This window comes from Henckelia pumila, chromosome 1 (assembly GCF_033568475.1).
Source record: "Henckelia pumila isolate YLH828 chromosome 1, ASM3356847v2, whole genome shotgun sequence".
Lineage (NCBI taxonomy): Eukaryota > Viridiplantae > Streptophyta > Magnoliopsida > Lamiales > Gesneriaceae > Henckelia > Henckelia pumila.
In genome coordinates, this window is record NC_133120.1 from 153,860,965 (window position 1) to 153,888,538 (window position 27,574).

The 27,574-nt window shown below is 36.9% G+C and overlaps 2 protein-coding genes across 2 annotated transcripts; one reads left to right on the forward strand and one right to left on the reverse strand.

Moving 5' to 3' along the window:
* Positions 1-1,502: 1,502 nt before the first annotated feature.
* Positions 1,503-2,809, forward strand: LOC140865164 (translocator protein homolog). Its single transcript, XM_073269743.1, has 2 exons — positions 1,503-2,066; positions 2,413-2,809. Exon 1 carries the CDS (start codon positions 1,549-1,551, stop codon positions 2,044-2,046), a length of 498 nt encoding a protein of 165 aa, XP_073125844.1. The 5' UTR covers positions 1,503-1,548; the 3' UTR covers positions 2,047-2,066; positions 2,413-2,809.
* A 160-nt stretch (positions 2,810-2,969) lies between these two features.
* On the reverse strand, positions 2,970-7,600 carry LOC140865087 (translocase of chloroplast 159, chloroplastic). The gene has a single exon (XM_073269626.1). It carries the CDS (start codon positions 7,409-7,411, stop codon positions 3,122-3,124), a length of 4,290 nt encoding a protein of 1,429 aa, XP_073125727.1. The 5' UTR covers positions 7,412-7,600; the 3' UTR covers positions 2,970-3,121.
* Between the last annotated feature and the right edge of the window lie 19,974 nt (positions 7,601-27,574).

Below are 27,574 nucleotides of genomic sequence, written 5' to 3' on the forward strand. Positions count from 1 at the left end.
TTTTCAAAATAGGATGATTTTAAGAAATAAAATATTACTTTCAAATTCTATTTTAGTATTTAGTCAATTCACCATTTAACATATATACATACATACAACTAAAACTCATGATATCAAGGATTTAAGTTTGAAACTCAATTATAATTTTTTCAATTGCAAAAAAAAAAACAAAAAAACAAAAAAATCTAACAATATTTTTTGCCAAAGTCCCTCTAACAAAACGAAAGTTATGATTCAGTACATATATAAATAATTAAAACAGGTACGAAGTCAGAAAAGTCAATTTAAAAATAAAAATAAATATTTCAAAACAATAACTATAAAAAATTATAAACAAGGCACGCGAAATATAGATGTTATATTTACCGATACATTCCATTTGTAACATATATATCCTATAGCAGTGAAGTTCCCAAAAAACTACCAAAGTCACTCTATATTTTTTAAATTGCATACTCGATCACGATTGCTGATATTTTCATTAATTAAAAAAAATTATATGTTACTTCTTATACTTTCAAATTTTGAGCAGACACTGCGTTTAGAAGTGCTCAATATTTAAAAACAACTCAAAGTTAATATTTTTCATAAAAAGTTATCTACATACGAGCATTTTTTAAATATTTTTTCCCAAGCAAAGTTCGGGATAATTTTATAACATCAAATCAAATGTGTACATGTTGCATTTTTTTCATCCAATTTTTGTTTCCCGAAGCGAGCACATTGATTAAAGCTGAAAAATCATTGCAGGGTGGTTTCAGTATATATTCATATAATTCTTGATTGAGGTAACGTATTCTTATAAATTAATTTGTGGGTGTGGGTGTTTTTCTTCTTAAATTTTCTACATGAATATATTGCTAATTTAAGTCATTTGTACAAAATATTAATTCTCTATGGAAATCTTTTGATGTTGTCATGTTGTAAATAGAGGATATCTATCCGCAAGTATCAGAAGTGCATATGGATTATATAATAAATATCGAGTTTTTAATTACCACCTTGTATTGCATGGATCTTCGATTTTGGATGAAATTTGGATTTAATTTGATCTTTGTCTTGTTTGATCAAATTTTATTAATAATAGTAATAATAATAATTTGACCCAATATATATATATATATATATATATATTGGGTCAAATTATTATTATTACTATTATTAATAAAATTTGATCAAACAAGACATTGATTGGGTCAAATTATTATTATTACTATTATTAATAAAATTTGATCAAACAAGACAAAGATCAAATTAAATCCATATATATATATATATATATTGGGTCAAATTATTATTATTACTATTATTAATAAAATTTGATCAAACAAGACAAAGATCAAATTAAATCCATATATATATATATATATATATATATATATATATATATATATATATATATATTTTGAATATGAAAATGGAGTTTGTATTGGTCATGCATGCATCCCACGTACCTTGTTCTCCACCTGTTTCGCCCACATACTCTCAATCCCCCAAATTAACACCACAAAAACCAGCCATGTCTTCCAACACACACCATAAGCAGATATGCAATACAGAAAACACAAGAGAACCGGCACGGCGGCGCGCGGCCTCCGCTCGCTGGCCATCGCCATCATCTTCCCTCTCTCCCTCACCGTCCTCGACATCGCCCTTTTCGGCTCCGGCAGCCGCTTTCGCTCCATGCAAAGCCACCCTTACTTTCCTCCCATGTGGGCTTTACACTCGGCGTGGTTGGTGGCCGTATTTCTTTCCGGCCTCTCCGCGTGGCTTGTTTGGGTGGACGGCGGCTTCCACCACCAACCCCGAGCTTTGTTCCTGTATCTGGGCCAGCTTGCGCTCAGCCTGGGATGGTACCCGATCGTGCTAGGGGCTGGGGCTATACGGGTCGGGTTGGTCTTGTGTGCCGTCTTGTTCGGATCGCTGATCGGGTGCTCTCGACTCTTCAAGAACGTGAACCCCATCGCGGGTGATTTGTTTAAGCCGTGCTTGCTTTGGGGGATGATTCTGGCTCTTGTAAATGTTAGGCTTGTGTACCAATGGTGATGATACATGGATCCGAGCTAGTGAGATATATATATATATACACGTCTTTTTGTTGAGTTTAATTTTATCGATTCATCTATAAAGATTAGCAAAGATCTGAGATTCAACATATCTTTTGTATTTTAATACATGTCATTTAATTTAAATTCATGATAGTAAAGATATACAGAGTTGATCACGTGATCAATTGTATATGTTATATTGAAATGTAGGGAGAATATTGTTAATTCAGGCCGTGTAGAATATTTGATGGATTTGAATGATTGAATCTCATGATATCAAATTCCTTTTGACAATTTAGGACATAGATTAAATTCAAGTAGATTTCAACTCCAATCTATGTTCACTATTCTGAACTCAAAACAGGTAAGATTTACAAATATTGGAGTGCGTGCAGTGAAGCGTACAGGTAAAGCTGGCTCGATCAAAGTTCGCTCAAATTGTCTCAAGTACGAGGCAAATATAGATAGAACCGAGCCGGCCGGGCGTGCAAGGCGGACGGATGACGTCAACCATGGTTGAGCAAATGTATTGTATTGTAGGGGGTTTGTTTCTTTACAAAGATCTGGTTTACATTTGAAATTTGCAGAACTGTGAGATAGCACATTAACTAAAGTTGAAAACAGTGAATGTATGAAGCATGCAGCAAAGACATGATTTCAAGCTCTAGAAGACAACCGTGAATAACACTCTTTTGCCACAAGAACAAAAAAATATCAAAATGAAGCTTTCTTACAGAAGGCACCAAATGGATCATGAAAATGGAGAAGCAGATCGAGTTCCCTCTTGAACAGCCGGGGCGAATCGGTATATATCCAATAGAGTGATTAGCACAGCTATCGTCCCATGTAGAAATGTGTAATTTTTTTCTAGAAAAATTCAAGTTTCTCTTCTAAAACACATGTTCTCTCAAAGATAACTAGATAGCAAAAATACTGATATAGGTGAGAACATTAAACCAAGTAGAATCAAACATGCCATGATTATTCAAAAAGAAGACACGGTAGCAATCACAGTCTTGCTTGGTGCTTGTAATCAAAACAAATAATGCAACAGCAAAAAAATAATGATAAAACTAATAGATTGAATACTTGTCATTGGCACCAGCCCAGAGTTTTTTGTAGATGGAAATGGCAGTAGGAATTATGGCTGCTAGTGCAAGAGAAATATGCTCCGAACTGCTTGTCCTCACAGTGACCTGACCACTGAGCTTGTTGTTGATTCCAGCTCGAACCGCCACCTTCGAGTTGCGACCCACAGAAAACTGAGCCAGTGTGTTGAAGCCGAGAGCTAAATCGCCTTTCCATTTAATGATAGACATGCTAAACGTGGACTGAACCTGCCCTATGGGGTAATCGTTCTCCCTGCGTTGCAGCTCGAAATTGGCACCATATGCCGTGTCATTCTGAGACCTGACAGCACCAGCTCCGCCTACTAAAACATATTGTTTTCCTAGGGTAATCTGATCTTCAACCTTGACACCAGGGACAACATTATCACCAAGAAATGTCACAGATAACCCTGCAGCAGCTTTATTCTTCTTCAACTTATTAAATTTAGTTTCGCCCCGTAGGATATAAGCGAGCTGCTTTCCCATACTCTGAATATCAAAGCCAGCCATGGTTGACATGCTGTTGTCATCTCCATGCTTGGCTGCAATAGAGGAATCTAAGCTGACGCTGAAATCCTTCTTGTCTTTGGTGATTTGGATGGTGTATACCGCTGGAAAACGATTAGCAATAGCAAAGCTGTGTTCAAGGTTGACACCATCATACCCACAGTCATGGTCCCAACCGTGAGTATCAAGAACAGGCCGTGCAAGAAACTGTGAAGTTGGTTCCAAGAAACGGTATCGGTGAGATGGATTATCACCATCAAATGAAGGTGGCAGAGCCATGTCTGGTAGGGGAACTGCCACAGGAGCTGCGGCTCCTGGATCAGTATCATCCTCAGCGCCAAAGCCAGTTGTAACATCCGTACCTTTCTTTTTAATCTCCCTCAATCTTTTCAACTCCTCTTTCCACTGCTTTTTTTGGAGAAGTTTTACTCGGTAATCATACTCTTCAAAGTATGCCTTCCGTTGTTCCTTGCTGAGCTTAGCCAACTGAGCTTTCTTGAGAGGCCTAAATGGTGGAAGCTGATCATACTCATCTTCTTCTTCATGGTCAGAATCAGATAACTCATCCAAGTCCACGTCAGAATCAACACTATCTCCACCCTGATCGGATGGAAGTTTTGGGTGTGCGCGAGACTGCAACATTGATGACAGCATGTATGGAAGAGGTGGTGCGCGACTACGAAAACCAAAAATCTTGCGATGGTCAAATGGGTCTTGAGGTTTTGACAGCGAGCTTGCTTCTGATAAAATTTTCATCGCATAGCATAACAGCAATAACTGAGGTCTCCAACTCTGACCATTAGGAAGTATTTTCTGGCCCTCCCTGTTTTTCCGACAAGAAGGATGGTTTTCCACGAGAGAAACCGGATTCATCAGACTTGGACTCATCATTCGTAGATCACCTACTGCATGCCCAATCGACTGCTGAACAATATGAGATCTCTGAGTGACAAAAACCTCATAGCTTAGAGGCGTACCAGAAGGTCCATCTGGTGGTGCCGAAGCAGCATGAGTGAGGGTCACAATGGCACTTCGCCAGATAGAAGGGCCAAGAGCACTTGTGATAGTCCTCAGGAGTGGGAGGTCATTAAGATCTCTAGTTTGTGCATCTAACCGATCCACGTAAAGCATGACATCTGGGGGACATTTCTTTGTGAACTTCTTTGCAGAAGACAATACGTTTCGGTTGGAAGCCTGTTCCATTGCCGAAGACTTGAGACCAGGTGTGTCAACTACACGAACCTTAACCCCATCAACAAATCCAGAGATCTCTTTCACGGAAGCTGTTCCCACTTCAAATGCATCAATTGGAGACATATCCTGCCCAAATATTGAATTTATGGTAGCACTTTTCCCCAGTCCAGATTTTCCAAGAACCAGAATATTAATGGAGAAATCCAAGCTATCTCTTTCATCTTCTTCTAGCTGCAACGCCATCCTCTTGGCAGCATCCAGGCTAAATGTTTGGCTGTTTTGCCTTCCCCCAAGAAGGGCAAGTCGATATAAAACCTGTGCAGCCACAGATTCCTCAGGAGAAACGCCTAATCTATGAACAAGCCTCAAAAACTTTACTCGGATTTTCTGTAAGTTTTCCAGTTTCTTTTTCTCTTCCTCACTCAGGTTGGCCTCAGATTCTCCTCCAGCTGTAAATGTTGAAGGACTGAAAAGATTGGGTTGGTTTGGTCTTGGAGCGAGAGCAGGGCCAGAGGCAGGTCTCAAAGACCGAAGTGAAGATCCCAGACCAGCAGGACGCTCAACAGAAAAATGCCTAGACCCATCTTGAGACGTGATTGTAATACTGCCACCATCTGTGTCAGCACCAGTTGCAGCCTTCAATAGCGCAGCCAAGGCAGCAGAATCAAATAACCCTTTGCCATCTCCTTCATCATCAGTATCAGCTTCTTCTTCAGAATCTGTAACAATTTGGCCATCAACCCTTTGAGATTGCTCAAATGAACTGTCAGCACCTGCATGAGAACCCATACCGGATTCTTGTTCTAATTCCTCGATGAACTTTCTGGCAGCTTCAGAGCTCCCAAAGATCATACCATCAGTATCTCCTTCTGACATTGAATCAACAGGCTCAACTTCTTCACCTTCCAATTCTGTAATTTCCTGGGGATGTACAGCTTTAGATTCAACAGCATTGGTCGCTTTTGATTCCTTGGATACTCCATCACCTAATTTATTAACACCAGAATCATGCTCACCATTGGTCTGCATGGCATCAGCATTGTTCTCAGTTGCAGGTTCGGAGCTCAAGCACTCCACACCAACTTCCCTAGTGCTGACTGTTTCCTTACCACCATTGCTACTCACAACCGGGGCATCCATTTCCTCGGTTTTTACATCTCCATTTTCTCCAACTACAGCGACTCCAGGACCTGCGGCATCGACCTGAATTGTATCAACGACGGAATCCCCTTCAGGGGTCAGTTTCACATCACCAGGACCAACCACCTTTGATTCTTCCGTTGGACCAACAGCAGGGGCATCCATTTCCTCTGTTTTTACTTCTCCATTTTCTTCCGTTTCTCCAACTACAGCGACTCCAGGACCTGCCGCATCAACCTGAATTGTATCAACAACAGAATCCCCTTCAGATGTCAGTTTCACATCACCTGGACCAACCACCTGCGATTCTTCCTTTGGATCAACAGCAGGGGCATCCATTTCCTTGGTTTTTACATTTCCATCATCTTCCGTCTCTCCAACTACAGAGACTCCAGGACCTGCCGCATCAACCTGAATTGTATCAACAACAGAATCCCCTTCAGTTGCGAGTTTCACATCACCAGGACCAACCAACTGCGATTCTTCCGCAACAGCAGGTGCATCCATTTCTGTGGTTTTTACATCTCCATCATCTTCCGTCTCTCCAACTACAACAACTCCAGGACCTGCATCATCAACCTGAATTGTATCAACAACAGAATCCCCTTCAGTTGTGAGTTTCACATCACCAGGACCAACCACCTGCGATTCTTCCGTTGGATCAACAGCAGGTGCTTCCATTTCCGTGGTTTTTCCATCTCCATCATCTTCCGTCTCTCCAACTACGACGACTCCAGGACCTGCAGCATCAATCTGAATTGTATCAACAACAGAATCCCCTTCAGATGTGAGTTTTACGTCACCAGGACCAACCAACTTCGATTCTTCCGTTTCAATATCGCCTTTCTCTTCGAACTCCTTCCCCAAATTGCCATCTTGAACCTCACCCCCACTCTTTACTCCACCCTTCCCCGCAGAACCCACAACCCCATTAAGCTCAGCACCATTAACATCATCAGCTGCAGCAGAAACAGATCCAGAATCTTGAACCAACGCTACCTCCTTCCCCTCCGCGGCCTTATTAACATTTTCGACATCATCTGCACCCACCAAAACCCCCGAAACCGGTAAAGTTTCAACCTTTTCATCAGATACCCCCAAAGCATCCACATAGGAGCCATGGGAATTCCCATCCCCAATAAACTTTCCATCATTCACTGCCCCATCTGGGCCATCCAAACCCGGATTCTCCAACCCCGCTTCAAACTCCTCTTTCCCACTCACGTAACCCCCCTCTTCCTCATCATCAAAAACGCTACTCCCACCAATTTTCTTACTTTTATCATCATTATCATCGTTAGCATCATTCTTTTTCTGTAAATTATCATTTTCAGTACTATAAGAAGATGAAGACAAAGAAGAACCTGAAGCAGCCTCCGAGCTGGGATTCGAGTTTCCTTCTTTCGAGTCCATGGTGTGCCAAAAAAGCAACAAAAAAACGAAGAATTTGAAAGGTGGGTGGATTAAAAGATGAGAATTTTGAAGGGTTTATGGATAAAAGAGGACGAGAGCGGACGAGAGGAGCTGTGAATGTGATTGTGTTGTGATAAGGTTTTTTGGGTTTTTGAGAGGGGAAAAGAGTTTGGCAGCCGCACGCAGGCGCTGCGTATTGTTTGATATTTTTTTCCGGGCTAATTACATTAATTTCTACGGTGAAAAATCTAAAAATTATAAAACCATCTAAGAAATATTAATAGGCTAATGCATCTCTCAGTTTTTTAAAATATAACACATTTCATTCCTATGTTATACAAACTCGGGCACATTTATACCCTCTCATAGAGGTTTTTATGCTAATTTTTGTAAAACATAGGGTCTAACATGCTATTAATTTTACACAATGTGTTTTATGTCTTTTAAACTATTCACAGAGTGTGTGGATGCAATTAGCTCATTCTTTTTCTCTACGAATTTTGTTTTTTAGGAATGAATAAATAAATACATTTCCTATTTTTTCCCTATTAGATGATGAAATGAAACATTCTAGAATAATAATATTTTTGCTAAATAAAATATATTTTAAATTTTATTTTGAACAATATAATCGTTTAAAATAATAATATTTTGCTAAATAAAATATATTTTAACTTTTATTTTGAACAATATAATCGTTATTTTTGATAATAAGAGAATAATATAAATTTTCCGATGACGGGAGAATTTGGAGTAGGTGTCATTGGGTAGATCTAAACATGTTGGCTATTAAATTGCATTAAGATAATCATATGTGACATATTCGTTCCAAAAAGTGTTAGTAATGAAAATCGAATCGAACTCATGATTATTTGTGAAATTTTCTCCTACTCCACCCAACTCCACATTCCTCAAATATTATAATAATATATTTTAGGTAATCCGGTATATAGTGACAGTATTTTGAAAAATTGATTGAATATTAATAAAAATATCATGGATGCTGATAATGTTTTGATCGATTTATAGATTAATATGCTTTCTTGTTTTTTTGAAAAATAATATTAGCCGATGGAATCCAACTTTTATGTTTATTTGGTTCAATATTGACGTATATAATTTGATTTCAAGTCTCGTTATTCAAATAAAATTTATTTTTCTCGCGATTTAGAAATAGATAATACAATAAATATATATATATATATATATATATATAATAATAATAATAATAATAATAAATGTTTTATCATAGTGATTTTCAAATTTATTTTTATTGGAAATTCGTGTATAAAAATATAGCTAACCTTCACGTTTTGATTAAATTATGATTTAAAAATCAAGTTAATCCAGGGAAATTTGAAAAAAAAAAATGATATGATTTTTGGATAACGTCTTGATTAAGCTTTTAGATTATATTTTTTCTGAATTATCTATACATTTATTTTGAATTTGTCTGTCGAAAACATACATTTTATATGTTTGAAAATAAAAACTATCTTACGTAAACATTCGAATAGCAGTATATAATGCTACGAATTAATTTTTTTTATTTTGCCAAAATGTCATACCCTAAATTATGTCCAAAATAAATAAATAACAAAGCAGCGAACACACTTACACACACATATATGTATATATAAAATTAAATGCAAAAGTTATGAGTGGCAACAACGTCTATTGGCTCCTTCTGCCTTCTGGTATAGGGTTAAATTAATGGTTTTTTTTTTTTTTTGAGCATAGGTTAAATGGTTATTACGGCTACTTTTCTTACATTAATTGAACATATAACATATTAATTATTACTCCACAACAATTTGATGACCTCTCAAAAAATGTACCACATTTATCACTTCTGAAAATGCAACGACATTAGTTCTTACCTCTTAATCGTATGAACGAATAGTTGTTGTTTTGCCAAAAAAAAATATAATTAATAATGATAATGAACTCAAATCTTTTAACTATATAACAGTAAAAGTCATATTTTGATTGCTCTCAAAATTGAGATAATTATTGCTTCCACCTATATACAACAAGCAATAAAGATATAAAAATTAGTTAAACCACTATGATCCCATAAATTTTATCATTAAATTTCTCATGTGAAATATTATACAAAGATTTTATCATTATATGTATGTATACTTCTTTTAGTAAATATATAATCCAATCAACAATGTTATATTAAATTAAATTTACTTTATTTAATTTAAGTTCACAAAGCGTAATCTTTGGGGGGGGGGGGGGGGGGGGGTGAAATAAAATAAATGCATTTTATGAAATTTGGTTTTTGGTTTCAAAAAACAGTACAACGACTTTCCAAGGTGAAATGAAAATTGCTATGGTTTTGATATACACGCATTTTATTAATGTCGCAAGAAAATCAAGTAATATTATTTGGAGCCTGATACATATTAGTTTAAGATTAATTAAATTAATTAAGATATGGATTGAGTGTAATAAATTGGTGTCAAGTTCTTTGAGTCCACGTGCTTAACCTAGAGGAATCCATACTTTGGAGGCACATGACCCATTTGACGAACTCTATAAAAAGAAATGGAGTGTAAATATCAACTGTCCTATTTTTTAGGAATCCACACTTTAGATACATATTTTACACATGAAGTGGAGTGTAGAAAACATAAAATGGAGTGTAAATATCAACTGCCCTATTTTTTAGGTAAATTCTCATTCTTTCAATTTATGCTTTAAGAGCTCTTTAATTTTTATGAGTACAAATTTTGAGTTAAGTTGATCGTTGACTTGACGATACTAATTTTACAGGATTGAATACATAAGAAGCATTTGGTTTCTTAAAATTGTTATTCACGCTAATTGACTGAGCACGTGGAGAATCTTTTTCAAAATAACAAGATTTCTTATGGCATCGGAGCCAAAAATATTATGGAGTTTATATTAATTTGAAAATTGAAGATTTGTTTGGTAGTGTGTGGAAAATAACATTTGTATTAGGTATTCTTTGTTTGTTTTCTTGATTTTTTTGGTTGGATTGTTTTGTTCATTCACTCCTCGTGTTTATCTCCAGATGGATGGATGGATGGCAAAAACTTTTCTTAATTCATTTACTGCAATTTTCTTGCAATTTGAAATGGCCATTTTTTGGAAGTTACCAACGTCCAACCATAGCAAGTTAGTTTCATGTAAATAAGATATGGTTTTTTTAATACAAAGGGGATGAAGGATTTTTTTCCCTAAACGTAAATTATTTAATTATCCACATAAGTAAGATTTAAACTCGAAATTTTATGATAGTCTCACCTTTGTTACTAGGTCAAGGGATCTTTGACGATGCCGTATGATTTTTTTTAAATAAGTTCAAGCTCATAGTTATTGGTTCGAAAAAAAAAACTCATTTTGAAGCTGAAAAAAAATATATAGATGAGCTTATTACCTTTTTAGGAAATATATCAATAAACTAAATATATGTGTGTGTGGTAAAAGTGTATAAACTTATAGCACATGCCACGTAATAATGTAATCCCATATTGAATTTAAATAAAACACGTTAATTTACACTCAAATGGGCTTAAAATGTTTGCAAATTAGCCGAATGCATTTCGTGAGATGGGTGGGTGGGGAGAGGTTGAATATGAGATTGAACACACACCTAGGTTCGATACACAATTATGGCAAATCTCTCTCTCAATTTAATACGCAAAATATAATAGTAATTTAAGGTTTAATTCGAGAGTTTGGAATTTGGATTCACTAAAAAAAACGGCGTTTGTTACGGTTTACTGAAACCGTCCGAAAAAGCATCGTGGCAAACGTTTGCCACGGTTAAAAAAATCTTGGCAATCTATTGCCACAGTTTACATAAATAGATTGCCACGGTTTACAAAAAAGCGTTTGCCACGCTTTTGTTCAACCGTGGTGAAAGGAATATTTTATTCCTTAAAATCATCCTATTTTGAAAAAGATTTTATTAAATATTTTTTTGTCTTTCTTGGACATGAAGTAATCTTTATTTGCGATATTGATAAGCTGATTAGTATATTTTATCATATCATATCTAATATTTATCTTTTTTTATTTGTGTGGATTTGATATGATCAAATAAAAGGAATCCTACGCCTACAAAAAAACATATTGAAGAAGGATTCTTGGTCTATTTATTTGAGATAGGCGTTCACAAGAAATAGAGATAGATAGAGAGAGACCGTGAGATTTCCCAAGAGCTTCATACACGTACATTGACGGAAGGATTGAAGATCTTTGAAAGCTCAAATCGGTCAAGGTTACTTGATGCTTGAAGAACACTTGAAGATCATTGATTGAAGAGTGTTTCGACTACACAAGTTTTTGGCATCAAGATTTTTAACTCCTTACTCTATTTTATTTATTCTATCTTGAATAGAATTTTTAGGAGTTATTTTTATGGTTTATTTTCTCACTTGTTTTGAGAAATTGAATTTTACAATAATCACTAGTTTTAGGGTTTGTAAAACTCTTTGAATTATTTTCTAGTGAAGTTTTGCCCTGAGGCGCTGCAAGAGTATTTTATACTCTTGCTTATTTATCTGAGTTTATTTATTTGGTTGCTTGTTTATTTTATTTACGCTTTAATTATATTCTGCTGCAAATTACTCAAGGTGTTATTGAAGGTGTTGTCAACACCTTGTGACAATACCTCAAACAGTTTATGTGCAACCCCCATTCCCTTACAAGTGGCATCAAAGCCATATTCTTGATACACTAAGAACTGATCTTGGTTTTTTTATTTTATTACAGGGAATAAGATGGACTCATCGTCTGTTGCGAACTCGTTCCTGAAACCTCCGGTCCTTGATGGCACAAATTACGCACTATGGAAGAATAGGATGCGATATACTATTAAGACTATGGATGTTTGTGCTTGGCAAAGTATTCTGACTGGTTGGACTCCTCCAAAGACGCTAGATGAAGATGGAGACTACATCATCAAGCAAGAAAAAACTTGGACTACCGAGGAAACACAAAGTTCAAGCTACAATGCTAAAGCACTCAATGCAATTTTTGCAACTGTTGATATGAGGATGTATGGAATCATAGCTGATTGCACTGTTGCTAAGGATGCATGGGATGCTCTTCAAGAACATTGTGAAGGAACTGATAGCGTGAGAAGAACAAGATTGAGATTGTTAAACACGAGATTTGAGAATATCAGGATGGATGAGAATGAATCTATTGCTGATTATGATAAGAAACTTAGGGAGATAGCTACAGAGGCACATGCTCTTGGAGGACCTATTGCTAGTGAAACTATGGTGAACAAGGTTCTTCGATCCTTGCCTAAAAGATTTAATGGGAAGATTTGGGCGCTTGAAGAAATTAAAGACACTTCAAAGATGAAGATGACTGAACTGATTAGCATCCTTCAAGTTTTTGAGATGAACAATTCAGAACAAGAGAAGGATAAAGGAAAATCAATAGCCCTTCAAGCCTCGAAACCCTCATACGAGGAGTATGTTCAATTTCATGAAGAAGTTCATCAATCTGACTTGGAAGATGATTCAATCTCTCTTATGACTAGAAAATTCAATGATTATCTGAAGAAGATGAAAGAGTCAAGAAAGACGGATAAAAAACTCAAGGTTCCAATGTTCTCTAACAAGCCTTTAAGGATTACTGGATCAGAACAATCACCAAAGAAACCTGTTGATACTCCTAAGCCTCGACTGATGTTGGAAGGGAAGAAGAAGTTTGTGTCAAAGAAGTTGGACGTTGTTCAATGTCATGCTTGTCAAAATTTTGGACACTATGAAAATGAGTGTGCCAACACGCTTAGGAAATGGATGAACACGTCCTTGAGTGATGGAGAGTCTGAAGAAGAAGAACAAGGAGATGAAGAAAGCCATACTGCCTTATCTGCCATACTGAAGAACAAGAAAAAGTTTCAAGTCAATCCTTTAGGTGTTGCCACACCTGACCGCAACATCTCCCAAAGGTCAGTTTGTTTGCATTCCTCCATTACTGATAACATGTGTGATAATGATACAGGTGAAGAGACAATGTCCATGGAAAAAGCTCGGATGATGTTTGAAGAACTTCATATTGATTGGGTTAAAAGGAATAAGATGAATACTATTCTTTCGAAGGAAAATTCTGATCTAAAGGCTGATGTGTCAAGACTGGAAGTCATGCTGAGTAAGAAAGACATGGAACTAAGCCAAGTAAAGAAAGAACTCGGAAAAGCAAATGCTACATTGGCCAATTTTAATTCAAGCACTTCCAAGCTTGATTTGTTACTTATGATGGGAAGAGATGATACGGCTGGTTTAGGTTTTGAAAACAGCATATTTGAGGTTGGTGAAATTTCGAAAGACCATGTGTTTGTCAAGGAAAGTAGCAGTGAAAAAAACTAAAGTAAAAAGGCCTCATCAAGTGATCCTCCAAAACCAAAGCCATAGCCTGCTGCCCCTTCAAAATCTATAAGGAAACGTAAGTACATCTGTCATTACTGTCATAGACCAGGTCATATCAAACCATATTGTTTTAAGCTGCAGGAAGACTACAGGTATAGATCTGCATCGAAGGTGTTGCCTAAGGTGTTGCCAACACCTCCTCACAACATCCGTAGAAACAGATCTTATGTAAGAAAGATTTGGGTACCAAAAGCTGATATTCAATGTCATATGATTTATACTGCTTTGAGAACTAATGTTTCAGGTGCATGGTACTTTGATAGCGGTAGCTCTCGTCACATGACAGGTTCCAAAAAGTTTTTCACTGACTATGTTGAACAGAAAAGTGGAAAAGTAACCTATGGTGGAGGTTCAAAGGGAAACATTGTTGGAAAGGGAACTCTGGATGTTGCTGGTCTGCCCAAGTTTCGCAATGTACTTCATGTTGAAGGATTAACCGCAAATCTAATAAGCATAAGCCAACTTTGTGATGATAATTTGCATGTGCAATTTGATAAGAAATTATGCAAAGTTTTTGATGATTCAAATTTGTGTGTCATGACAGGTACAAGGTCATCGGATAACTGCTATCAACTCGGAGAAGAGATGGCTTGTAGGCACACAAAATTGAATGAGTTTGATCTATGTCATCAAAAATTGGGTCATGCAAACTTCAAGACTTTAAAGAACTTAAATAAGTTAGATGATGTCAGAGGTATGTCTAACTTAAAATCTGGTATTTCATTTGTGTGTGAAGCGTGTCAGAAATGGAAGCAGACTAGGGTGTCACATGAGGTGTTGCCAACATCTGTGGCAACACGCTGCCTTGAGCTTTTACATATGGACTTGATGGGTCCAATGGATGTTGAAAGCTTTGGAGGTAAGAAATATTCTTTTGTTTGTGTGGATGACTTCTCACGATATACTTGGATAAATTTTCTGAGAAAAAAATCGGACACATTTGATGCCTTCAAGAAACTGCTCACTAAGATTACGAATCTACATAATCTGAAGGTAATCCGTATTCGCACTGATCATGGTAAGAAGTTCGAAAACTCTTCTTTTGCTAGTCTGTGTGATAAGAAAGGTATTTCTCATGAATTTTCTTCTCCTAAAACTCCACAACAAAATGGAATTGCTGAAAGGAAAAATAGGACTTTGCAAGAAATGGCAAGAGTGATGTTGATTTCAAAAAATATTTCAAAACGTTTTTGGGCTGAAGCCTTGAATACTGCATGTCATATTTCAAATAGAGTTTATTTAAGGAATGGTACTATTATGACATCCTACGAAATTCTCATGGGAAAGAGGACAAACCTTAAATATTTTCATGTTTTTGAATGTATATGTCACGTTTTGAATGATATGGATCATCTTGCTAAATTTGATGCAAAAAGTGATAAGTGTATGTTCTTGGGATATTCATCAAATAACCGAGCCTATAGGATGTATAACTTGAGAACAAGGACTATTTTTGAGTCAATTAATGTTGTTTTTGATGACTTTGCTGATCTAAAGAAGAAAACATCTGAGGATGAAGTTAATGATCTGCTTGAAAATTCTGGAAATTTAGATGCTGTCAAAGGAGTGTTGCCAACACCTCTGACAACACCTCCTACAGAAAATCCAGAATCAAAAGTTGAAAAACCTACTGATGAGAATATTGATGAGAACAGTGAGGTAAATGAAGCTGGAAAGAATGTTCCAAGCAGAATTCAGAAGAATCACCCAATCTCACAGGTCATTGGAGATGTGCATGGAGAATTGCAAACTCGAAGGAAAGAGAAAGTGGATTATCGAAAGATGGCAGGTTTATTGTGCATGAGTTCTACGTATTCTCAGGTTAGATTCTCTTGTTTCGTGTCAAACATTGAAACCAAAAAGGTTGAAGAGGCTTTAAGGGATGAATTTTGGGTCAATGCTATGCATGAAGAGTTAGAACAATTTGTTAGGAATGATGTTTGATACTTGGTACCGTGTCCTGCTCATGGTAATGTCATAGGAACTAAATGGATTTTTAAAAATAAAACTGATGAGTCGGGAAACATCATTAGAAATAAAGCTAGGTTGGTAGCTCAAGGGTACAAACATGTTGAAGGGGTGGATTTTGATTAAACTTTTGCTCCAGCCCTCATTGAGTCAGTCCAAATTTTGCTTGCTATTTCATGTAACATGGGAATGAATCTTTATCAAATGGATGTAAAAAGTGCCTTTTTGAATGGGATCATAAATGAAGAAGTCTACGTGAAACAACCTAAAAGGTTTGAGGATCCAAATCATATTGATTATGTGTATAAGTTAAAAAAGGCATTGTATGGATTGAAGCAAGCACCATATGCATGGTATGGAGACTTACTGAGTACTTGCTCAATATTGGCTTCAAAAGAGGTGAAGTTGATAAGACTTTGTTTGTGCAAAAGTTTTAAGGTAATATCTTAATTTGCCAAATTTATGTGGATGATATAATTTTTTGTGCTTCAAATGATAAACTTGTTGATGATTTTGTGAAGTGCATGTCGTCTACATTTGAGATGAGCATGGTTGGTGAGTTAACATATTTCTTGGGCTTGCAAGTGAAACAAATGCATGATGGTATATTTTTGTGTCAAAGCATGTATGCTAAAAATCTTGTAAAAAAGATTCTGAATGACAACACTAAACACATGCGCACACCTATGGGGTCTAATAAAAACTTTTCTAGGGAGGATGTTGCCGAAGGGGTTGACAATGCCCTCTACAGAAGCATGATTGGTAGTCTTTTATACTTAAGTGCTACTAGACCTGATATCATGTATAGTGTTTGTCTATGTGCTAGATACTAGTCTAACCCAAAAATTACTCACTTGAAGGCCGTAAAACGTATACTGAAATATGTGGCTGGAAATTTGAATTTGGGTTTGTGGTAAACTAAAGAAATCAATTCTAATTTGGTAGGGTTTAGTGATGCTAATTGGGCTGGGGATTTAGATGAGAGGAAGAGCACTTCGGGAGGATGTTTCTACTTAGGGAATAACTTAGTATCATGGTATAGTAAGAAACAAAATTGTGTCTCACTGTCTACTGCCGAGTCTGAGTATGTTGCTGTTGGTAGTTGTTGCCCACAACTCCTTTGGATGAATCAAATGCTAAATGATTATGGTGTTAAGAGTGATACTCCTATTGTGTACTGTGATAATTCTAGTGCCATTGATAAATCCAAAAATCCAGTACAACACTCTCGAAGCAAACACATTGACATTAGACATCACTTCATTCGAGATTTGATCGAGAAAAGCATGATCTTAATTGAGTTTGTTGGAACTAATAACCAATTAGCTGATATATTCACAAAAGCTTTGGATTTCGAGAGATTTTTCAGTCTAAGGAAGTCTCTCAGTATATATGTATTATAAATAAAACCAAAATGTTGTCAGGAATGTTACCAACACCCTGTGATAACACCTTTTCATTCATGTGCATTTTTAGGATCTTAGGCATACTGCATTCTTGCATTCATTCTGTTTTGTGATGTGGTTGATACTTTGTAATCATTGACTAGTTTTCACTCAGGATTCTTTGCAAATGTTTTACAGTTTAATTCGGATAAATTGAAGAAGAGTTCTGACTAAGTCACGAAGTAGTGGAGGGACGTTCGTGTATTCCATGATCTTGTCCCAAGTGAAAAATGACTTTGTAAATTCAAAATAACAAAAAAAAAAAAATGATGAAGCTTGAATTGAATCAATCATCAAATTTGATTGATAATCAGAAGCAAATGGAAAAAGCTACCTAAAGGGGTTCATTTGAAGATCGTTCCTTTAGTGTGCAGGCTACCACTTCTGCAAAAATAATGAATTGGATATAATACTTTTTTTGAATCCTGAAGTGTTGTTGGGAGATGTTGCCAACATCGTGGATAACACCTCACTTGTCAACATTTATTTGTGCATAAAATTGCATTTTATTTTTATGTCACACTCTGTTTTTAGACATAATTAGGGCATGCATATTTGTGAATATATTTGGCCAAAAGTTAAAAAAATTCTGATCGAACAAAATTTGTGATTTTTGCCCTATCCTCTGAATTTTTGAATTTGAATGTGATTGGATTTTGTTTCAGTGGTGTTATATTCTAATGAGGAGTTAAATTTGAAAATATTTGGCAAAATATTTGGGCCGAAATTATCGGAGAAAATCGAAGAGATTTATTGCCAAATTAAATCGGATTTGTTACTGTTCTCCTCATAGTTACCGTTGAAGATTTTGTTACCGTTGGGGCCTACTCAGAATTCGAGTTAGAATAGGAAAAGATTTGGTGCCTTATATATTTGTGTACTTATCTGTTTAAGGAAAGATATTATCTCCTTGATTTGTTTCGCACCATTGTATCCTCTGTACTCCATGTTTTTCCATTGCCTAAAATTTCTTCTTTGTTCACTCTTTCACATTCTAATGGCAGGAAAAGGTTTTGATTCACACGATATTCGTTTTGAGATGGGATATACGAAAGATGCTGCGGAAGGTGTCACAGCACCTACATCACCACACCCTGTGGTTGAGCAAGCAATCATTCCTGTTGCCGAGGAACCTATGCCTCTGGACTCCATCGCTCCAGGAGAGCCTGGCAATGCCATCAATGTGGAGAATTTACCAGAAATAAGCGTACTGAACAAGGTGTTTCCTTCGAAACCCTTAACCCGTAGATCAAAGAGACAAGCTGGTTACAACCCAGATTACACTGCTTCGAAAAGATTCTGTGGGAAGGGTCAACCATCCAGACCTTCTCTTGTGGACCCTGAATTCTCTTCTGGTGATGCAAGCTCCGATGAAGATTTTAAGTTGGTACATCGAAAAAGGGGAAAATCAAGTGCAATGGAACCCTCTGTTCCAACCATCCCCGTTCCGTTTGAACCTGTGGAAAAGTCAAAAGGGAATCATCAACTGATAGTGACTCCTCAGAGTCAGAAACCCCATCACATGTTGTTGATGAAGAGAAAGATGCATCTGCATCAATTCCTACTGTTGAGAAACCATCATCTACTGTTCCTCCTGTTCTGTCCGATGAAGAAGAAATGTCAATAGCCCAGTTCATGGCTAAAATGAAAAAGTCTAAAGGCAAGAAACCTACATCCACTGCTACTGCTCCTGTCCCAGAATCTGAAGATGAACCAGATGAGGAGATGCTCGCAGAATTTGCTGACAACCGCCCTCAACCTTCTGATAGTTCCAGCTCAGATTCGAGTGAAGATTCAGATGTTGAGAATGAGTTGGAAGAAGAGTCCAATTCTGATTACTCTGAACAAGAAGAGGAAGATGCTGAGGAAGGTGTTGCCGACACCCTGGACAACACCTTAGGCAAAGAATACCAGGTAAACTCATCCTATTCATCTGCTTTTTACTCCAAGGAGATTGCTGACTGCTGGGAGAATTATTCTAATCGAGAGTTTCTGGAGGAGCACACCATTGATGTTGAGAGCTGTGGAGCTCAGAACATGGTGAGATTTTTCGAGGTAAGGAACATGATGTCTACTGTTACTGCTGCTGGTCCTTATTGCAGAAAATTGGTGCGTGAGTTCTACTGCAATCTCACTGAAGCTGTGAAGGATCCTAGATACATGAAGTATGAGAAAGTTTATGTGTGTGGGCAGATCTTCTCCTTCAGCCCTGCCATTATAAATGGATTTTTTCAAACTCCTGCCTCTGATGATGCTGATCTGCCTACCTTGGATGAGATGACATCTGTCATTACTGGTAGACATGTCACTGTTTACCCAACTCATCCTAAGAAATTGCCAGCAGCCAAGCTCACTTCTTTTTACTCTGTCCTCCATAAAACTGCTGTGAAGACTTGGAGTCCATCCGGAAATTCCAGTGTGGTTACCAAGCATCAAGCCCCTGTCTTGTATGCTATTGGTACTGGAATTGCATTCAACTACGGCCGACTCATGTTTGACACAGTCATGGCTTTTGCAGATGGTGCTCAACCTACATTGAAGCTGTCTTATCCATCACTCATCTATTCTATGCTGCTATCTCAAGAGATCGAGAAGAATGATGATGAAGTACTTATTGCTCCAGGAGAGTTGCTAAAGATCGCACCTGCTTTGCTCAAAGGAAATCGAAAGATAGACCTTCCTTGGTCTGAGTCTGCTGATGTCGCAGGTGTTGTGGCAGGTGCTGCCAACACCTCCTCTGCCACTGCTATTTTTGTACCCCCCTCTACTGCTCATGATGTTGATCCTGCATTCATACAAGCTCAATTGGTGCATGCTGAGCAGAAGATTGCTCAAGAAAAGGCTGACCTAGCCTATTATAAAGGGTTAAAGGCTTACTATGAATCACTACTAAGCGGAGCTAGCCCTTCTGAACAAAAAGAGGGAGAAGAAAGTGAAGCAGAAGAAGCTGAATCTAAGAGCAATCAATTTTAATATTCGTTTTTAGTTTTTGTTGATTTTGCTAGTTTAATTTTTTTTTTGTTTATTTGTTTAGTATTGTTTTTGTTCTCTGATCCTAATCAAAACTGTCTTTTATGTGGTGTTAACTCTGATATGATTTCTTGATTGTGGTTCTCCTTGCTCTTATGGTTTCTGATTTAAGGTGTCATGGCTAGATGTTGCCAACATCTCGCGACAACACCTCTGGATATACTTAGGGGGAGAATCTATTCAGGGGGAGTTTTGATTAAGGGGGAGTTTTAGTTGATATGTTTATGAGTTAAATATGTTTTGTCCAGAAAGGCAAAAAGGGGGATATTGAAAGGAATATTTTATTCCTTAAAATCATCCTATTTTGAAAAAGATTTTATTAAATATCTTTTGTATTTCTTGAACATGAAGTAATCTTTATTTGCGATATTGATAAGCTGATTAGTATATTTTATCATATCATATCTAATATTTATTTTTTTTTATTTGTGTAGATTTGATATGATCAAATAAAAGGAATCCTACGCCTACAAGGAAACATATTAAAGAAGGATTCTTGGTCTATTTATTTGAGATAGGCGTTCACAAGAAATAGAGATAGATAGAGAGAGACCGTGAGATTTCCCAAGAGCTTCATACACGTACATTGACAGAAGGATTGAAGATCTTTGAAAGTTCAAATCGGTCAAGGTTACTTGATGCTTGAAGAACACTTGAAGATCATTGATTAAAGAGTGTTTCGACTATACAAGTTTTTGGCATCAAGATTTTTAACTCCTTATTATATTTTATTTATTCTATCTTGAATAGAATTTTTAGGAGTTATTTTTACGGTTTATTTTCTCACTTGTTTTGAGAAATTGAATTTTACAATAATCACTAGTTTTAGGGTTTGTAAAACTCTTTGAATTAATTTCTAGTGAAGTTTTGCCCTGAGGCGCTGCAAGAGTATTTTAAAAATACTCTTTTTTATTTATCTGATTTTATTTATTTGGTTGCTTGTTTATTTTATTTACGCTTTTATTATATTTCGCAGCAAATTACTCAAGGTGTTATTGAAGGTGTTGTCAACACCTTGTGACAACACCTCAAACAGTTTATGTGCAATCCCCATTCCCTTACACGTGGCAACTTTTGCCACGGTTAGGATTAAATCATGAAAAAAGTGGTCACGATTAAGCCTAACCATGGAAATATTTTAATGTTTTATATTAAAAATTTTTATTTATTTATATTATTAATCAATAATAAATATTTAATATTGGCAACGGCAGCGGCGTTATGACGGCGGGCGACGGCGACGACAAACAGCGGCGGGGCTACAAAAACATCTTACAAACTAAAAAAAAAACTCATTTAATTGATAAATCACCAAACACAAATTAATACATAAACAAATTTAAAAAATAAACCAACTCACCAGAAGCAACAACAGCGGCGTCCTGACGGCAGGCGGCGGTAGCGGGCGTCGGCTGCGGCAGCGGGTCGGCAGAGTTCACATGAAATTGGCAACGAAAAAATGAAAAAACTACAAGAAAATGAAACCTACAACACTTAGATTTCAAATATCATATTATTTTGAAGGATAAATCGATGGAAAGAGGCGGGGAGTGACGGCGGCGTGTAGGGTTTTGGCATAAATGGAGGGAGGAAGAAGAAGAGGAAGAAGAAAAGGGGGATCGGGCAAAGATATTATAAAATATTTTGCCACGGTTTTCCTAAAACCGTGACAATGTTGTCACGGTTATACTAAAACCATGGCAATATTGCTACGGTTTGACAAACCGTGACAAAATATAATTTAATTTATTATATTAAATAATTTAACGAATTATTTAATTTTGCCACGGTTAATTCTAACCGTGGAAATATTGCCACTGTTTTAGTAAAATCGTGGCAAATTTAATTAATTAATTATTATTATTCTTAAATCTGATGTAATTTTACTTTTGTTTTTTTAAAAGGAGATGTAATTTTATTACAGACACAAGATACGATATTTTACGGGACATATATCATAAACTAAATTTACATATAATTAATTTACAATTAAAATTTAACGAATTATTTAAAAGTATGAGTGTGGGAGAAAATGTATCTGATGTGATAAAAAATTCATTACCAAATAAGTGCAAAGATCTAGGTATGTTTACTATGCCTTGTGTTATTGGGAATTTGAATATTGAGCGTGTCATGTTAGATTTAGGTGCATCCATAAATGTCATGCCATATTTGATTTATTGTGCTCTAAATTTGGATCCTTTGAAAGAAACTAGAGTGGTGATTCAACTAGCTGATCGTTCTAATGCTTACCCGGAAGGGGTTGTTGAAGATGTCTTGGTGCAGGTTAAGGAATTGATATTTCCCGCAGATTTCTATATCTTGCGAATGGAAGAGGATTCCATGTCGAATTCACCTCCAATTATGTTGTGAAGGTCATTCATGAAGACAACTAGGACAAAGATTGACGTTGATGATGGTACCCTCTCCGCCGAATTTGATGGAGAGATTGTAAAATTCAATATTTTTGATGCTATGAAGTACCCAAGTGAAAATCATTCTATATGCTCTATTGATGTTGTTGATTCAATTGTGCAGGAAGTTTTTGAGGAAGAATGTGAGACTGAAAATTTTCAAATTTATGCACAATTGGATGTGGAAGAAGAATTAGCTGAAGCTTATGAAATTTCAGAACAAGAAATTGATCAAACGAGGGTAACAAATTCAAAGGTTGAAATTCCATTCTCTCATAAAAAATTGCTACCTTCTGTTTTGTAGGCACCCAAAATAGAGTTGAAGAGTTTGCCAGATCATTTGAAATATATATATCTGGGTGATGAAGAGACTTTACGAGTGATCATCTCAAATAAATTGATGGAGGACCAGGAAGAGAGGTTGGTCACAGTACTCAAGGAGCACAAAACTGCAATCGGGTGGACTATAGCTGATATCAAAGGCATAAGTCTGTCGATTTGCATGCATAGGATTCTTTTGGAGGATGATGCCAAACCGGTAAGAGAGTTCCAAAGGAAACTGAATCCAGTAATGAAGTAAGTGGTAATGAAATAAATATCAAGCTCTTAGATGAAGGCATAATCTATCCCATCTCGAATAGCAAATGGGTGAGCCCGATCCATGTTGTACCAAAAAAAACAGGCATTACTGTGGTAATAAATCAAAATGATGAGTTGGTACCAACACGGGTGCAGAATGGTTGGAGAATAGTTATTGATTTTCGAAGGCTGAACTTATCCACCATAAAAGATCACTTTCTCTTACCTTTTATTGATCAAACATTGGAAAGGCTAGCGGGAAAAACTTATTTTTTTTTCTTGATGGATTTTCAGGTTACTACCAGATAGTCATTGCTCAGGAAGATCAGGAGAAAACAACTTTCACGTGCCATTTTGGAACTTTCGCCTACAGATGCATGCCATTCGGACTTTTTAATGCCCCAGGTACGTTCCAAAGGTGTATGCTAAGTATATTTTCTGAATATATTGAGAATTGCATTGAAGTATTTATGGATGATTTCACTGTTTATGGAAAGTCATTTGAGATTTTCCTGGATCACTTATCCAAGATTTTGAGAAGATGCATGGAAACCAACTTGGTTTTGAATTATGAAAAATGTCACTTTATGGTAACTGAAGGTATTGTGTTGGGTCATGTTGTTTCATCCAGGGCCATAGAGGTTGATAAGGCAAAAATTGATTTAATCACAAACTTACCTTTCCCCACTAACGTTAAGGAAGTTCGAGCTTTTCTTGGGCATGCAGATTTTTATCGCAGGTTTATTATGGATTTTTAAAAGATTGTTTTGCCAATGTCCAAGTTATTGAAAAAGGATGTGCCCTTCGAGTTTGGAGAGAAATGCAAGGAAGCTTTTGACAAACTCAAGAACATGCTGACTACTGCACCTATAATCCAGCCTCCTGACTGGACCTTGCATTTTGAAATCATGTGTGATGCCAGTAACTATGCTGTGGGAGCTGTTTTAGGCCAACGGATTGTACAAAGAGTCATGTCATATATTATGCATCAAAGACGTTGGACCATGCACAGTGCAACTACACAACTATTGAAAAGAAGATTTTAGCAATTGTTTTTGCTTTAAATAAATTCAGATCATATTTACTTGGTTCTAAAGTGTTGGTGTATTCTGATCATGCAGCGCTAAAGTATCTATTGGCGAAAAAGGAGTCGAAACCGAGGTTGATACGGTGGATACTTCTGCTCCAAGAGTTTGACTTTGAAATCAAGGATCGGAAGGGAACTGAGAATCCAGTAGCCTATCACCTGAGCAGATTGGTAAAAGAAGAGGGATCCATGCCTATTTCTGAATTCTTTCCTGATGAACAATTATTCCAAGTTAAAGGTATGGTTCCTTGGTATGCGGATATAGTAAACTATTTGGTTAGTGGAATTTTTCCCTCTTCCCTTAGTAAATCCAGTAAGAATAAGATTCGATGTGAGGCAAAGTATTATGTGTGGGAGGAACCTGATTTATGGAAATTTTGTGTTGATCAAGTCATCAGGAGATGTGTGCCTGAAAATGAGTACAAGTCAGTTTTGCTTTTCTGTCATAATTATGCATGTGGTGGTCATTTTGGACCGAAAAGAACTGCTAGAAAAATTTTGGATAGTGGTTTGTACTGGGAAACTCTGTTTAAAGATGCTTATAGGTTTTGTAAAAATTGTGAAAAGTGCCAAAGAACGGGTTCTTTATCTCATAGAAATCAAATGCCCCAAACTCCTATTCTGGTTTGTGAAATTTTTGATATCTGGGGTATAGATTTCATGGGTCCGTTTTCTTCATCATGTGGTTATGTTTATATAATTTTGGCGGTTGATTATGTATCGAAGTGGGTGGAAGCAAAACCCACCAGGACTAACGATTCGCAGGTTGTTGTAGGTTTCCTCAGGACCTCAAGTCTAACATTTTCAGCAGGTTTGGAATCCCTAGAGCGCTAATCAGCGACCAAGGAACTCATTTTTGCAATAGAACTGTTGAGGCTTTACTGAAAAAATATGGAGTGTATCACAGGGTAGCCACCGCTTACCATCCGCAAACGAATGGTCAAGCAGAAGTTTCCAATAGGGAGATCAAGTCTATTCTTGCAAAAACGGTAAATCCAGGGAGGAAAGATTGGAGTATTCGTCTGGATGATGCACTTTGGGCTTACCGAACCGCATACAAAACTCCTATTGGGATGTCCTCTTACAGATTAGTGTTTTGGAAGGCGTGTCATCTGCCGGTTGAGATCGAGCATAAAGCATATTGGGCGGTGAAACACTATAACATGGACTTGGATAAGGCAGACGAGACTAGGAAGCTGCACCTGCAAGAGTCAGAGGAACTACGTTTAGAGGCTTATGAGAACTCAAGGATTTAAAAAGAGAAAACAAAGTTGTTTCATGATAACTCCATCTTGAGGAAGCAATTTACTGTTGGCCAAAAAGTACTGCTCTTTAATTCTCACTTGAAATTCATGTCAGGTAAGCTTCGTTCTCAATGGATTGGTCCATTTGTTGTTACTCATGTTTACCCTTATGGTGCAGTAGAAATTAAGAGTTTGGATACAGAGCAAATTTTCAAAGTGAATGGACATCGACTGAAGGTGTTTCTTGAAGATGAGAGTGTGTCGTACATGGAGATCGAGTTAACAAATCCTGATTATTTCACAACTTGAGGGGATTGGAACGTCGAGCATAACGATGCTAAAAAATTGCTCTTATGGGAGGCAACCCAACGTTTTATTATTATTATTATTATTATTATTATTATTATTATTATTATTATTATTATTGTTTATGCTTTCTTTTGAAAAAAAAATTCATAAAATATTTTTCTACAAGGCGTGCCCACGCCCTATGAAAAATCATTTTTTGTACAAAAAATCAAATTTTCTTCTTTAAATCTTTAAAATTTTCAGAAAATAGTTTTATACAAGGCGTGCCCACGCCCTATGAAAATTCATTTTCTGTTTTGAAAAGAAAAAAAAATTGAATTTGCTTAAGTTTTATTTAATTAATAATTAGGGTTTATCGCCTAAATTTTTTTTTCTTATTTCCCTACAGGGCCGCTCGTTCTCTTTTTCATCACGTTTCCCTCTCTTATCACTGCCATATTCAAGGCCTGCCGCCTCGTTCACCATCAACATCAGATCACCACCACGTCTGTTCTCCCTCTTCCCGCATCTACGACGCAATCTGTTATCTTCACAAGAGCCACCTGCACATCCCTTCATCTCCGTCGTCCGCTCTCACCACCATTACAGGCCGCCGCTGCGGTTTGTTTTTATCATCTTCTTCACAGCGCCGCCCGCACCACCGTCTCACCACGACTGCTCTCTTCTCTATTCTAACTCCGATCATGAACAACACCATTGCACCGCTGCTACCCATCTACGCCAGCCACCTTCGTTTCTTCGTTCGTTCATCACACCGAACGATCACCGGCTTCTTCGTTTTTTTCCACCGTCACCTACTGCTTTTTAATCTCGTCGGTCGCCGCTGACGAACACCACCATCCACACCAGATCAGCCGCTGCTTATTATCATCTCCGGAAAACCATCGCTGCTGTTCTCCTCCTTGCGCACACTCATCTCCATCTCCGCAAGCGAAGTCGTCTCTCATCACCATCATCTTCAAGCAAGCGGCCACATACATCTTCACCATATTTTCTCTGCAACACTAACAGCTGCCTCGCCATCTTCTCTGTAACACCATCACCATGCCACCATCCAGCCACCTTCGTGCCGCCATTGGTTCACAACACCAGGCGCCGCTGCTGTCCCTCTTCACGCTGCCAGTCGCCTACTGCCGCCAGCGACATATCGGTGATATCTTTACACTTTTTGTTTGATTAATATTTGAGTGTCCTGTGTTGTTGTGATATTGGTATTCATTGTTGCAAGATACTTTGTTGAAAAAAATATTTTTTTTATCATGGGTCAAGAGTTTAGTGCTATAAAAAAGAGAGTCGATGAATCTAGTTCGTCTCCTGCGTATAAAAAGGCTCGAATGGGAAAGGGAATGAATGTCTTACCGCCTTCTGAATCTGATTTGAACGTTAATTTAGTTTTTACTAAAAAGGCAGAAAAGGATAGGTACAAATTAATTTGTCAAAAATAGATAATTCCCTGTAAGATATTGATCACCCCACCTTGGAAACTTTAGATATTAAGGATAAAGTGTTCAAATTAATTCATAACATTGGGTGGGAGTCATATTTCTCTATATCATGTCCTGCATATATTGATTTGGTTCGAGAGTTTTATACTACTTTTGAATTTGTCAAACCTGAAAATTTTACACTCTCAAGCCCAGGAGTAGTTCGTTTTCGTTTGAT